Source organism: Pyrgilauda ruficollis, unplaced genomic scaffold (genome assembly GCF_017590135.1).
Source record: "Pyrgilauda ruficollis isolate IOZ18807 unplaced genomic scaffold, ASM1759013v1 scaffold30, whole genome shotgun sequence".
Lineage (NCBI taxonomy): Eukaryota > Metazoa > Chordata > Aves > Passeriformes > Passeridae > Pyrgilauda > Pyrgilauda ruficollis.
In genome coordinates this window covers 7,997,675-8,011,956 of record NW_024524378.1, presented here as the reverse complement: position 1 = coordinate 8,011,956, position 14,282 = coordinate 7,997,675, and the positions used below count along the sequence as shown (strand labels likewise).

The 14,282-nt window shown below is 38.4% G+C and overlaps 1 protein-coding gene across 10 annotated transcripts in view; it reads left to right on the top strand.

Annotated features, from left to right (window-relative positions):
* The window catches only part of DTNA (dystrobrevin alpha), a 221,230-nt gene that overhangs the window by 114,929 nt on the left and 92,019 nt on the right, over nucleotides 1–14,282 (top strand). For all 10 annotated transcript variants that reach the window (XM_041473811.1, XM_041473813.1, XM_041473814.1 and 7 more), the window contains one exon: nucleotides 9,732–9,799. In XM_041473811.1, the coding sequence (XP_041329745.1) occupies nucleotides 9,733–9,799 (67 nt within the window). In that variant the 5' untranslated portion in view covers nucleotide 9,732. The remainder of the gene's footprint in view (nucleotides 1–9,731; nucleotides 9,800–14,282) is intronic.

Here is a 14,282-nt window from a genome sequence, read left to right as displayed (position 1 = left end):
GGTGAAGGGGTGAAAGATTCTTCTGTTTCCTAATGCCCTTCTCTTTAATTCTTTCATTCCTTTTGCTTTCAAAGTGACCTCAGTACTCTGTAAACTTCCACATCACATGCAGAGGAGCTGTGTTCTCTGTTACGTGATTAAAGCTTATCTTTATTGGGAGACACTGACTCCTCCTTGAAGTGCCATTTCCAAGTACATTCCCTTTTATGTAACCTACTGCTTTTAGGCTGCCCTTTTTTCTTTGACATTTATTAAGAACTAAATAGAAAACCTTTGAGCCCAGTTCAGCAGCCCATTCCTCTTTGGCTAAGTATGGTAATCACAATGGAATTCAAGCATATGCTTTGGGTTCACTGTGTATATAAAGGTTTTGCAGGATAAGGACAGGTTAAAGAAGGCTTTTGTTGAACTGGAGCCCATTTGGCTTTTCTGTGTATTCATCTTTACAAGATTCAGAAGTTCTTGTATTGACCTGTAATTTCTTGTCACTTAAGTTTTATACAAATCTGGGCATCCCATTGCTGTTTTTTTCTGCTGATTCTTCTGTTACCACATGGTACTGCCAGCCTACCTGTTCTGTTTCAATACAGTATGCTGTATTACTTGTGTGGTTCTTGATGGGTATGCAGGCAGGCAGTTATGGGACAAGAGTACAGACCCTGATTTCAGTCATTTTGACTTTGGGAGAGTTAGTATCTTAACTGAGTATCTTGAGGATTGAACTTTATTGTAACTACAGCTGCCTAGTGAAATAATTTTAACAATGCATGTGAAGTTTCTTTTTCCACCACAAAATTAGAGACAGAGGTGTGACCTTCAATGAGATCTGGTACTTGAAAACAGAATTAAAGTTAACAAGTTGACATCTTCTTTCAAAGCATCATCATTTGAATGCAGCCACCAAAACAATCAAGTTGTATTCCTGTTACCTAAGGGCCCCTCACAGAAGGAATATGGCCAGGTAAAAAAGATAAAATCTTACATTTCTTGGTGCCCTTAAAGCAGCTAATTGCTAAAAATGCCTTCTTCAGTTATTAATTAGATCAGCCTGGAGGCTGCTCCTGCTTGCATAAAGGATCTGATTTCTCTCTGTGTGAGATTCATACAGATGTAGTAATCAAAGCTTTCTTTGTCTCAGAAGGTATATACTGAACCCAAATATGCTCCTAAATGCCTTAATTCCCATCCTAGTACCATTATTCTGTCCTAGTGCCTGCTCTCACTGAGCTTCAAGACAAATTAACAGCTACCACTATGAAAGAGTGTATGTGAGCAATTTCCTCAGTGCCTCATCGTTCTTTCATTTGTAATTTATTTTCTACCTTTCTGGCAAATAGATCTGGAGAGACTTGAAATTCCATGGGATTGTTTTTAAAGATTCCTTTTTTAAAGCTGTGTTGTTTAGATATAGTTCAGACTTTCTTTTCTATAAATCTATTTGTTGGAACATTTCAGAAAATTGAAAAGTGAAAAAAACCCAAAGGCCTCTGTTTCAGGCATAAAGATAAAAAAAGCTTAAATACTTCTTGGTTGTCAATTTTATAATGGGACATATCCTAGCTGATAAGATTTTTTTCAGCTTCTTTGGATTAGTGGCTATTGCATTAATTGTTTGGATGCCAAAACTTTTCATCAGGTAAGGTTACAAAAGCCAGTAGCCGTTCTGTTAATTAGTTTGTTTGCCTACTCACAGTACTTAATTTTAGTGAGATTTTCCCAGTACATGCAAAGGATCTCAATAATTTCAACTGCCTAGGAATGCATTTTCTCTTGCAGCTACCATTTGGTTTATTTCGTTGGTTTTGTAATTCTGAGGACATGAAAGTACCTACTGTCCTACAGCAAATAATCATCAAATCTGTATTTACAAAAACTGACAACTTGTATTATTAAAATTGGCAGAAGCCAAGAAATGCTTCCTAACACAATTGTATCACTGACAGCTTACTCTCAAATTAATTTGGGTTTAATTATGGCAGCACAAGAAGAACTGAAAGATCCCTTTGACTAAGTAGGATTTTAATTATATTTGATATCCTGCAACCTCCTTTTTGCCTCTACAATGGCAAATAAAAAAGAAAGAGGACCAGACTACCAAAGTATCAGATTATCAATTAAATGCTTCCTGTGATGAAGTCCTTATAACTTTTTATCCCTTGAGTTTCACTGCAGTTTTTTCTATGAATTATGCCTTCTCTGACTATTTGAAAGGAGTAGAACTGCATATTTGAGTGTTCAGAGGTCATCAGATCTTTATTCATCTTGGCTTTTAGAAAAATAGATTTTAAAAAAAATCATATTTTGAAGGAAAAGCTACAATGCCAGTGAAATACAGCCCCAAAATGAGTTGCTGGGAAAACTCCACAAAAATATTTACACATCAGACAAATCAGATTTGGTATGGTATACCATCAGCTTTTGTGTCTGAGTTTTGGGGGCTTCTTCTTTTCCTGGAATATGTTTTGAATGTAACAAAAAATAAATTACCATTAGTGGAGGTTATTTCTACCTACCCCTTAGCTGAACTAAGGCTCTAAAAGGTCAAATACAAAGGAAATCGGCATCTTCTTTATTGTTTTAAAATATTTAATAACATTTAGAGTAAATACAACTTTTTAATTGCATTTGAATAGAACTTTGAAATGATACATTTAAATCTGTAGCAGTTAGCTGGAATTTACACCTAATGTTTATCAGAAGTGATGGCAGTGAAGCTCTGGAGAAAAGATTTTTGGAGTTGACCAAAATTATTTTATTAGATAATCTTATGCTCTCACAAGATGAAAACTTATTTGAAGCACTGAACATTACTTTTCTTTCCATATTTCATCCAATAAATAAAGTAGTTTCTTTTAGTATCAGGAAGCCTGACTCAAAAAGAGCCTGGCTAGAAAAATTTATCTAAGCAATGCCTGTAAGACAGCTTTTTAAAGCTTCACATATATATTTTAAGTGTCAAGTAATCATTTTCTTAAATGTCTTTCATGTCTGGAGTAGTAAGATTCTTTAAGAGAAGTTCTTCATGTTGCAGAGAAAAGCTGGAAATTATATTGTACAAGTACCCATGAAAAGGACAAAAATAAAGATTTTGGTATATATTTAGGCCTAGTTAGGAAGATTTTGAATTTCTACACTTGATAATGCCTAGCGCACATGGAAAACAACTGATGTTTCCTTTGTCATGGCATCGTGTAGTAAAGTGCTGATTCCATACAGTATTAAATATTAAATGAGTATATTTTGACTCTCACATTTTCTGTCTCAAAATTATGCTTTTTTTTATTATTAATCCTTTCACACTTGTTTTTTAGACCTGAGAGATAAGATTTGCATAACATTCAAACTTCCTTGAAGACTGTGCATTATGGAAATGAGTTGCAATGGGTGCCTTATTAGGCATTTTTTACAGTTTCCCACTAAGGATACAAAACTCCCAAAAGGGGGAGCTGATTAAAAGCATGTTGGAAAATTATTTCTTAAAAACAAAAACACATTTCACTAAAGGAATAAATCAAGACAGAATTTCATTTTTTTGGTGGTATTAAAATTGAAAAATAAGACAAAAATGAGAAGAGTCAGACTTGCTGAGACTCATGTTGGAGATGAACTTAGCAACAGCTTTTGTTTTCTTTCTTCACTGTAAAAACCTCATCTAGATAAAATACAAGTACAATGCAATTATAGCTAGCCTCAGGAAAGAGCATTGACCAATTTTATTACAGTGCCAAAGATTAGCCCTGGAATGTAAAGCTGAGAGAGGCCTATTAGGGACTTGGTTCATTAGAACATGTGGAACAAGACATTCATAAGGCACCAATAAATCCATTAAGGGGAAGAGGGCTCTGAAATGGCCCTTCAGGATTTTTATTATTAACTACAAGGATTGCTGAGGTTGGTGACGTCAGAAATATGGTTTTAGCCAGCACTTATTGTCCTTTTTAACTCACTGTTCTCCAGTCCAAGTTCACTTTAAAATAAGCAGCCATAACTGTTCTAGTTAGCAGAGCAAAATCTGCCTGTTAGGCAGCTGCTAATTCACAGCTGAAATTGGAGAAAATAAAAGATCAGTGGAAAGTCTCATCTCTCACATTGCCATGAATCCTGCATGAACAGGATCCTGGATGTTGACTACAGCTTTTAAGTTCCTCATAAAGTCACTGTTAGATAGACTCTAGCAGGCTCTTTCATTTTCATAAATCAAAATTTCTGATGCTGGTAAATCCTGAAAAGAAACAGCAGTTTGTTATGTTTGAAGGACATTTTGATAAGACTGTCCAGAGCAATAGCAGACAAGAAGCCTGTGCTGCTGAAAAATTGTACTGCTCTCTGGGTTTAAATATTGACCAGCTGCATAGAAAATAGATTTGTCAACAGCATAAAAAATAGCCTCTGAGAAACCAGAACATTTCTTTGCATCCTAATGCTTCTAATTCCCAGAGATATCGAAGCTTCCATCATTTCATGAAAGAAAAAATAGCTTCTATATCAGGAGTCTGAGATTTCCTCACTAGGGAAATACAGACTGCTCAGATAAAGGATACTTGATCCTGGTTATTATTTTCTACCAAATGGGGGTACTCTTTCCAAAAGTGATTTCGAGATACTCACTGTTGGGTTTACCAGTCTTGTGGTACAACACTTCCAGCTAGTTGGGTCCCAAAATGCTTCCAGGAGTTTCAGAGCCCCAGCACGCTCAGCTGGACAAGACTGGGGCAGAGAGAGGTGTTTCTCTGTTTCCTGTGTGCCTGCTTCGACAGAAAAACAACTTTTGTCCAGCCTGGAAGACTGTCAGAAGTGGCACTGGCCGGGATTCGGAGCCTCTTTTTCCAAACGCCTGGCTGCATCACAACCATCACATGGGACTTGATAAATTTTTCATGCCAGAATTAATCAATTTCAGTGGGCAGTTTTCCTCACTGGCATGTATCCTGCCTCCCTGGGGCACTTCATCTGTCACAGACAAACGGGATGGGGATTTGTGGATGTGCTAGTAGGGTGGCTCTTCTCAGACCCATGAAACTGTGTGTGCACGTGTCAGGTCAGGAATTTTTGGGTCTCCTGGGACATGTGTGGGGCTTTCCAGAGGGGAGTGCCTTCTCCAGGCATGTAGGCAGCTGCTTCTTTTGATGGTGTGGTGTATTAACCCCAGCTGTAAAGTAAGTCACATGCAACTGCTCGCTTATTCCACTACCAGCCCCACCCTCAGTGGTAGGTAGAATCAGGGGAAAAAAAGTGAAACTCGTGGGTTGAGATACAAAATTGAAACAAAGCAAAATATAATAACAATAGTGAGATAGAGAGAGGTAACAACAATGAGAGAAAGAGATAGAGCCAGAGATAAGTGATACCCAATACAGCGGATCACCACCCACTGACCAAAGCCCACCCCATCTCCGAGCAGCGATTGGCACCTCCTGGGCAATTGTCTCCAGTTTATGTAGTGGGCAAGATGCTCTGAGGTGTGGAATATCTCTTGGGCCACTTTGGGTCAGCTGTCCCGGCCATGCTCCCTTCCAGTCATTTGTGCACCTGCTCACTGGCAGAGCCTGGAAAACTGAAAAGTCCTTGACTTAGGGTAAGCACTACTTAGCAACGACTAAAACATCAGTGTGTTAGCAACATATTCTCATACTGAATCCAAAACACAGCACTGTACCAGCTACTAGGAATAAAATTAACTGTATTCTGGCCTAAACCAGGATGGATTGGTTTTTTTGGAGCTAATGATTTAAATGTAGCATGCATTCCTTTTATCATGCACGGGCATAGCTCAAGAAATGAAAATGTAATGGAAAAGAAATTTCTGAAAAGAATGACATATAGTAGGGGTTAATAAAAGATACTATTTATCCCATAAATACTGAAACAAGAAAAATGCTTATTTGTGAGAAAGATTATTGCAGTGCCCATAATCCTGCACAACAGGAAAGAAAATATAAATGAGGCATTTAGTTCTCATGTTATGCATATTACATGATATTCCCACCCACATTTTATAAACCAGAAAAGTATATTAAAAATTAGGCCAAGTATGCTTCTGATACATGTTAAGCATTAATATGAAACTGTAGTCAAAATAGTTCCAATCAAACTATATTATTTGTTTATTTATTATTTTCTTTCTAGCACTACAAATGTCATAAAAGTTTTCAGCTTGAAACGTGGGTAAAAATGAACGATTCACAGTATCTTTTTCAGAGGCTGGAAACCTCACGCTTGGAAAGATTTCTGCTTTGGAATGTCTGTAATATACTGAAGTCTTAATACCATTCTAATTGGTACCTTACTAATTAGCTTGTGACTAGAATTTTAATTAGATGCACAATAGGTGTTCTTCTTACCTGCAGTGGAGGAGCTATTTCCTGAGAAGAAAAGTGAAGGGAAAATGACAGTGAAAGGAATCCATACAAGACAAATATAATCTAATCCCTATTATAAGAAAGGTATACATTAATTAATATTTTTCAAAATTATGTCTCTGGAAATGTGTTCTGTTTTGTAAAGCACATTAAAGTTTGCTTTGTGATTTGCTTTTCTCCCATAAAGAACGAATGGTCCTTTTTTTCCTGCGATGTGACTTGTGCTGTGAGCAAACTGAGAAATACTGGAACACAACTTAGTTAATTAGCTCAGGACCAGCCCCAGGGACTGAGGACACATCACGGGCTCAAAGCAGGAGTCTGTAATCTGAGTCGAAGAGTAGAGCTGTGTACCTGTGAGCTGGGTCACAGGCAACAAGGCTGAAAAGGGAGATGCCCAGCACCTTGGCAATGGCATTAGTTGAGCCTGGGCTGTAGCATGTAAAACAGCATGTGAAAGATCTGAAGATGCAGCTGAGTGAATTCCTGTCAATGGCAACTCAGAAGTACCAATACTCTGGTAGATGAGCATCATCTATCACTTTTATTCTGTCAGGAAAAGACAGAAAGGAGGGATAGAATGTATCTGTCTGAAAATACTGCCACCACTAATGTGCTCATTAGCTTAACGGCATATACCCTGTTACAGAGAATTTTAGGATTGTCATTTGGGTGAAGGCTGTTTTAAAATCTGCAAAATATCTAGTGCAAGAAGAGTCCTAAAAACATAAATCTGAAGTTCCTTCCTTCTCTGAGGAAGACTGAGTTGTGGGATTATAAATATAAAGTTATTTGTCAGGCCTGGTAATCCCCATAAGCCCAAGCAGTAAAAAGGGTGATTCAATTTCAGAAGATAATGGGCATTCTGAAAAATGATGATCAGGTCCAGGGAATGTTTTTGTATGAAGAGATATAAACAGTAGAAGTAAAGGGAGGATGAATTGCAGAAAACAGAAAAACAGTTAAAGAATTATTATTTTTCCCCCCACTAAAGGGACACGTTTAGAACAGGCTTTCTGAAGGAAGTGCAAAACATGCCATACAATTTGCATGATTTGAAAAATACTTTTTGCTACTAAATTTTGGCTGGGAAAATTCTTCCACATGGTGAATGATATCACAGGTGAGCCACATTCCATGCTCTGCAAGATATTTAAAAGCAATAGCTAAGGAATATTTTTCTCTGGGTGTAAATATGAGGCAAGTGAGAATAAAGTTGCACCCCTTAAGTTTTCAATAAAATTTGTAGCAATCACTCTGAGACCAGTCATTACTTCAGAAATGTTAGAGAACATTGGTGGAATGAAAACAGCAAATTATTAACTGGAGAAACATCTGTAAGATTTAAGTGTCAGTTGTGTCAAGAAGTGGAAGATGATGTCATCCTTGTGCCAAAATGAAATTATCCCAATCTCAGTCGAATAACACATGTAGTACGTGGTCTGAAAACAAGTTGTAGATTGTGGAGGAATTCTGAATATAGGAGAAGTCAGAGAAAATTATAATGGCCTATAACCAACTGTACAAGCAATAAATATTAATCAAAAATTGTGTTTGCTCTGAAGTATTCACTCAACTGCCCTGACTAGTAAAAGATATTATCTTTTCAAAGGGCTTTATTAACTCACCTGTCCTATGAGATCTGGTCATTTCCCGTGGCAAATTTGTCTCCTACTATGAGTTTCATTAGAAACAGAAAGGAGTGGGGAGCTCAAGCCATGGTTAGTGGAATTATATTGCTTTTAATCTTTTATGGGCAGAGACTTAAGGCTGATTCATCTAAAAAAGATATTACTTCTTGCTGTCTAATTAAGATGCTAGTTGGGGCTGTCATATCTTGATGTATCTCATTTTGCAGGGAGGTTTGATTCTTCCCTGACACCTCCAAGACACCACTACCTCAGATCAAAGGCTGAGTGACCGCTTCTGTGAAGCACTATCCTGAGAGCTGTTATCTCTGCAGAAAGGGAGGAAACATTAGCTCAGACTTCATGCCGTGCTACACACATCCCCACTCCCAGACAAATGGGAACATACTTGAATATGAGGTGAACTTGAATATCCCTGCAAAAAGGCTGCACGCATACCCTTTGTCCACTTTCTAGTGGGACTACTGCTCACATCACAAAACATCCACCATAGATAGCACTTTAGCAGAGTCTTTATCAGTACTCTGAGAATTGAATAGGCTACTTGGAAAAGGCAATTATAATGTACCACCACTTCATTTGAACTGTGCAGTTTGAAAGGGAAAAAAAAACCACAACAAAACACCCCTTATGTGATTGCCTTTCTGTCTTTGGGAAATAAAAGGAAAGTGGATTTCTGTCTTGAGTTCTTTGGTGATGGTAGACTTCAGAATCCAGCACTTTTATCCTTCCTGTTGTATACATATGGAGGTTTGCTATGGGATGCAGTGCAATATTTTTGATTGCAGGCTTCTACAGAACATCTCCTTTATAACCTAGGTAGTGTGATGTTATTTTACACAGTCTAGTTGACATGAGGATGGAGATTAAAATGCAGGTCAGAAGTTCTAACCAGACTTGGCAGGCGGGAAAGGATATTTGTTCGACAGGGTAATTACCCATAGGAAGTGGTGATGCTGACACTAGTTTTAATTTTTTGAGTGCTGCTAAAGATGTTTATCTTCACCCTGAAAGCTTTGGTCTTTTATGGTTTGAATGCTGGCTGTGAGAGAAGCTGTCACTTTTCTCTTTGCTCTATCCAGCAGTAGCACTCTTCAAAATAGTTGAAAGATTTTTTTCATCTGAAAACAGAAGGAAAATATATTCTTATTTCTGAGTCTTTTCGTGAAACTCATTTACTCAGAGATATACAGTCCTGAATTTGAATGAACATTGGGAGAGTGTTTGCTTGGGTAAATAACATGTACTATGTTATGGTGTAGAGATTTAATTGCTGTTGTTTGTATTTTTTTTGTCTCCTCCACACAGAATTGGCTAGAACATAGTTTTTGAGACTGTAAAATAATATCCAAATATTTTATGATTTCTTCTCTCTTACATAATTTAAACTGAGGATTCCTTATTTAAGAAAACCTAAAATGAATTTCAGAGCTTGTGTTATGTAAGCCAGTTAGTTACATCAAGCAGAAAAACTGAACACTGCCTTTGGGAGAGAGGGGCGGGAGGGGGAACAAATGCTTGAAAGCAGAGTCCAGAGAATGGAGGACAGTTTGGGGACCAGGTTCTGCACAAACCATGCCACAGACAGGCTGGCAAAAGGCATCGGATACACGTGGAGCACCAGTCAACCTCAAAGGTTCTTCGGGATCAATTTTGGATGCTTATGTATGTATGTTCAGTCTGGGAATAATACTTAATGTTTTCACATGATTTTGTCTTCCAGAATGATTGAAGATTGTGGGAAAAGAGGAAATACCATGGCAGAAAGAAGGCAGCTGTTTGCAGAAATGCGTAAGTACTTCCTGGAAATGTTTTGCTGTGATAGACCAAGCCAGTTGCTATGCAATGTCAGTAAAATTTATGCAAGCTTTCCACCTCAAATCTCCTTTGCACAAATGAATATCATGAGACCAAAACGCATGAAAATGGGCTGATTTGACCAAAGCAGGAGAGAGGAGTTTTCTACATCAGATTTTTAAATTGAGTTATTTTAATCCGTAGTTTTCTTAAGACAAAGATGATGGAGTACACAGGTTGCAGTGAAGAGGGATAAAGGTCTCCAAAAGCTACATCTTTTTTTGGAGGTATCTCTAGTGGGTTGACCCCAGCCAGCTGCCAAACTCCCACATACTTGCTTAATCCCTAACCAGCCCCCAGCAGAATGGGAAAGAAGATGGGGAGAGTAAAAGCAAGCAAACTCATTGCTTGAGATAAAGATTTGATTAAGTGACAAAAAAAGAGGGAAAAAAATTAAAACAGAAACCAAGAGCCAGTGATGCAAAGGTGGCTATTCCCCACTTCCCAAAAACAGACTGATGCCCAGCCCCTCATGGAACAGTGTCTGCCTTGGAAGGCAAAACTCCCCACCCCCTTCTTTCCCTACCCCAGTTTTATTGCTGAGCATGACATTATATGGTGTGGACTAATCTTTTGGCCAGGTGGGGCATCTGTCCTTGCTGTGTCTCCTCTCAGCCTCTTGCCCAACCCCAGACAGCCTTGGGAGGGGACAGAGCAGGAAACAGAAAAGCCTGGGTGCTGTGCAAGCACTCTTCAGCAACAGCTGAGACAGCGGTGTGTTATTTACACATTTTAGCCACAGACCTGAAACACAGCACCATGCAGACTGCTATAAAGAAAGTTAACTGCATCTCAGCCAGACACAGTACAGGGACTCATGTACTTCATACCCCGCTTCAGTGTAATTTTTTGTAGTTCCTAATGAAGTCTTGTGCTTCCTGCATGATAGTGCACCATGCCAGCAATGTTCCTGCACTTCTGACAGTCATGTCTAATTTCTCTTACAACCAATCCACTGTTTCTCCAGGAAATTCTGTTACATGTCAAGTTTGAGACTGTCACTCTGTTACTAGATTTACCTGAGTTTTGTGTGTAATTACTAAGCTTCCTGTTGTTTGTCCCTGCCTTGTAGTAAACTATGGCAGAGCATATCCATGATGTTTTGTGGCAGACTAAGACGGGCATTAGTGGGACTGGAGTTATTGTACGTAATGAAAGGCCAGGTGTGTGCTGGTGAATTCAGTGTGTGTGAGTCCTACATCTGAGCTCTCCAAATTAAAGACTTCCCACTGAGATGGCCTCCCAAGAACTGTTTTGGCCAATTCAGTAGTGCCCACTAGCTCTGTTGTGCCCTGTAATTGTTTTAGGATCACATGGCACTTGCTGTTGTAATTCGTGAATATTCCTCACTGATCTTTTCTCGCTGGTGCCCAGTGACAGGACCTGAGGAAATGGAATGAAGCTGTGTCACGGGAGGTTTAGGCTGGATATTAGAGAAAGGTTCTTCACCTAGAGGGTGTTTGGGCACTGGAACAGGTTCCTCAGGGAAGTGGTCAGAGCACCAAGCCTGACAGAGCTCAAAAAGCATTTGGACAATACTGTCAGATACATGGTGTGATTTTTGGGAGTATCCTGTGCAGAGCAAAGAGTTGGACTCAGTGATTCTTGGGGGTCCCTTCCAACTCAGGATATTCTTTGATTCGGTTGTCTCTTGTATACAGCACCTTGGAACCTTGGAGAGAGGTGTTGTACTTTAGCCAGAATCAAAAAATATATTTGTCCATTATCAGAACATACTGTAGTTTTAATTGGAATTACAGAGGAGCCTTGATTTTTTTAGCTAAAGTCGATGAAATAGGTACCATTCATTTCAATTAGTTTTAAATACTCCTAAATATTTAGGACTTTGCTGTGAGGATATGTGGTTTGTTTACACAGTTTTGAAGGCTGTTTTGATGTTGGATTGTTTTGGAGGAATTAAGGAGGTGTTGGGAACATCAGCAGCTGGAGGCAGAGGAGGGACTATTTTCTTATATATACACCAGTAGTTATAAGTCTACTATTTTATTCTTTCACATTTTAGTATTTTGGCATACTTCAGTCTGGTTCATCTCACGTGTGCTTCCCTTTTCTGTTTGCCTGCGTCTGTTCCTCCACCTACTACCTATGTACACAGAGAACTGGATGTTCCAGCTAGGTAAAATGAGGGGGAAATATTAAGTCTTTGTGGAAAAACTAAATGTATTTTAGCCATATGCATAAAACACTGAACTTTGCATTCTGAGAACCCCTCAGATACCTCTGTGTGTGGAGGGTGTGCTTCACTGAAACCAGAGTTCATCCTGGGATTGCATTCAGCTGTGTGCAAGCCCACACTTTACATGTGTAACAAAAACCGTGTGCTCCTGATGCCCTACATATTGTAAAAAGAAGAGAAAATTTGAGCTGTTTTACCCCCACTTAGACAGAGTATCCAGGGCCATGTGAAGCTTCTTAACCTTCTGATAGGCATAAGCCTATGGTAATAGGTAAGCTCCACAACCTGCCAATATCAGAGGAAGAAAATTAGTAATATAAAGGCTTTTGCTAGTGGTTTTGGCTCTTGGGATCTACATCTGCAAGTCTGTGATTAAAACCCCACAATAATTGTCCAAAGTGGGTCATGTTCCAGACTACATAAGATAGAAAAGAGGGGGGGAAAAAAGCAAAAAAGAAATCCAACTTTTCAAGCCTTTTTAAGTGGGAAGTTTGTCCTGAACAAGGAATAGAAGGATTTGATTCTGACTTTAAATTTGGACCACTGTGATTTCCCCTGTATTTTGAGAGGTCCAGCTCAACCTTTTTTGTTTCATTTCTTTCAGAAGAGGCATCCTTTATCACCTTTATCATCATCTTTATCACCTTTTGTAGAGTCCTGTGGTTAAAGCTTGTCTTGTTATTCAAAATGCTCTATTGGACATCAAGCTGCTAGGTCTTAGTCTTACCTTAGTCTTACCTCTAGTCTGACCTGACATGCCCGGGTATATCCAAAATGTATATCACTGTTGGCACATATTATCCAGCAAGAAAACAGCAGCCAAAGTTGCAGTGTGTCCCTTTGTTATTTTTGCAAACTGCCAGCAGTGTTACTTGACATGAGCATATTCAAAGGAAACAGAGTGAGGCACTGCCAGCAGGCAAAAGAAAGGAGAGGCCACTGACAATCCTGTAGGGAAGTTACAAATTTGCTGTCTCATTTGCCAAGCTCAGTCCTGGACATCTTTCCACTTGTTTATCAGGACTCTCCATCACGTAAAGTGATGGCACCTTTTTACAGAAGTTATTTGACAAATAGATCTCTGACTGTGGCAAAATGTGAATCATGACAAAATTAAATTGTCTATTCCAGGGTCTTATCAGTAACACCTACTTCCCAAATAATATCAAAATAATACCATCCACTGCATGTGCAAATAGTAAAAAAGAAAAAAATTAAAGGCAACGTTGCCTACAAATTTGTTTATTTAGGATTATTACCGCAGCCTCAGAAGCTCAATGAGCCAGAGTCTCACTTTGCTTTCACTCTTTAAATCTTGTTAAAAGGCTGAAGTTTTATAAAGGAGCACTGGAAGTTTATTTATAGCTTTCACTAAAGTTAAGAAGGGAAAAGTTACATTAATTTTACTTATTTTTCCTGTTAAAAAGAAAAAGCTTAGTGTTGCAAGTCCTTTCACCTGTAAAGAAATTTTCTTAAAGCTGTCAATGACATACTAATGGAGAAGGAAAAAAAAAACTGTATAATTTTAACTATAGAGGATATAATGGAAAAAACTCACAAAAATACTTCCCATACTTGATGTTAAGTAGTCAAAGGTAATTTCTCCTAGGAGCACATGGTGTAACTGGCAAAAGGGAGTAGCTGGGAGCCTTGGGAAGATGGTGTGGGAGAATTTGGTCAGGAAAAGAGCAGAATTCGGGGAGAAGAGAGAGTATCGTTCTCATTTTCATCTCATAGGCCAGAGCACATTTGAAAAATTAGGGTCCAAAGGATGACCTTGTTTAAGAAAGTGTGGGTGAATGATGCTGCCACAGGCAGAATGGAAGCTTCAGGCAAGGTTTATCAGGGAAAGAAGCCCTCCAATTTAGTCACAAGGCGCAGAAAGGTTTCCCCCCTCAAGTAGAGCTCGATCCAGTCCTAGTCCCAGACTTGGTCAAGAGTTTATTTCTTAAGCATTATATAGATGTAATTGATACTTTACATGACTTCATCATGCAGGATTAAGGATAGCAAACCAAATATATTTATAGGAATAAAATAAATATTTATTTAAATTGGTGATAATGATAACAATTAAACTAAAATATTTTAATCAAAATTGTTTGCCAGATAGTATAGATATTTATAACTAATTGTATTGGGCACTATTTATTAAATAAATTATTTCAAAAGTAGCTTAATAATTAAGTGCAGATTGGTGTTACTCACCCATATCAACAC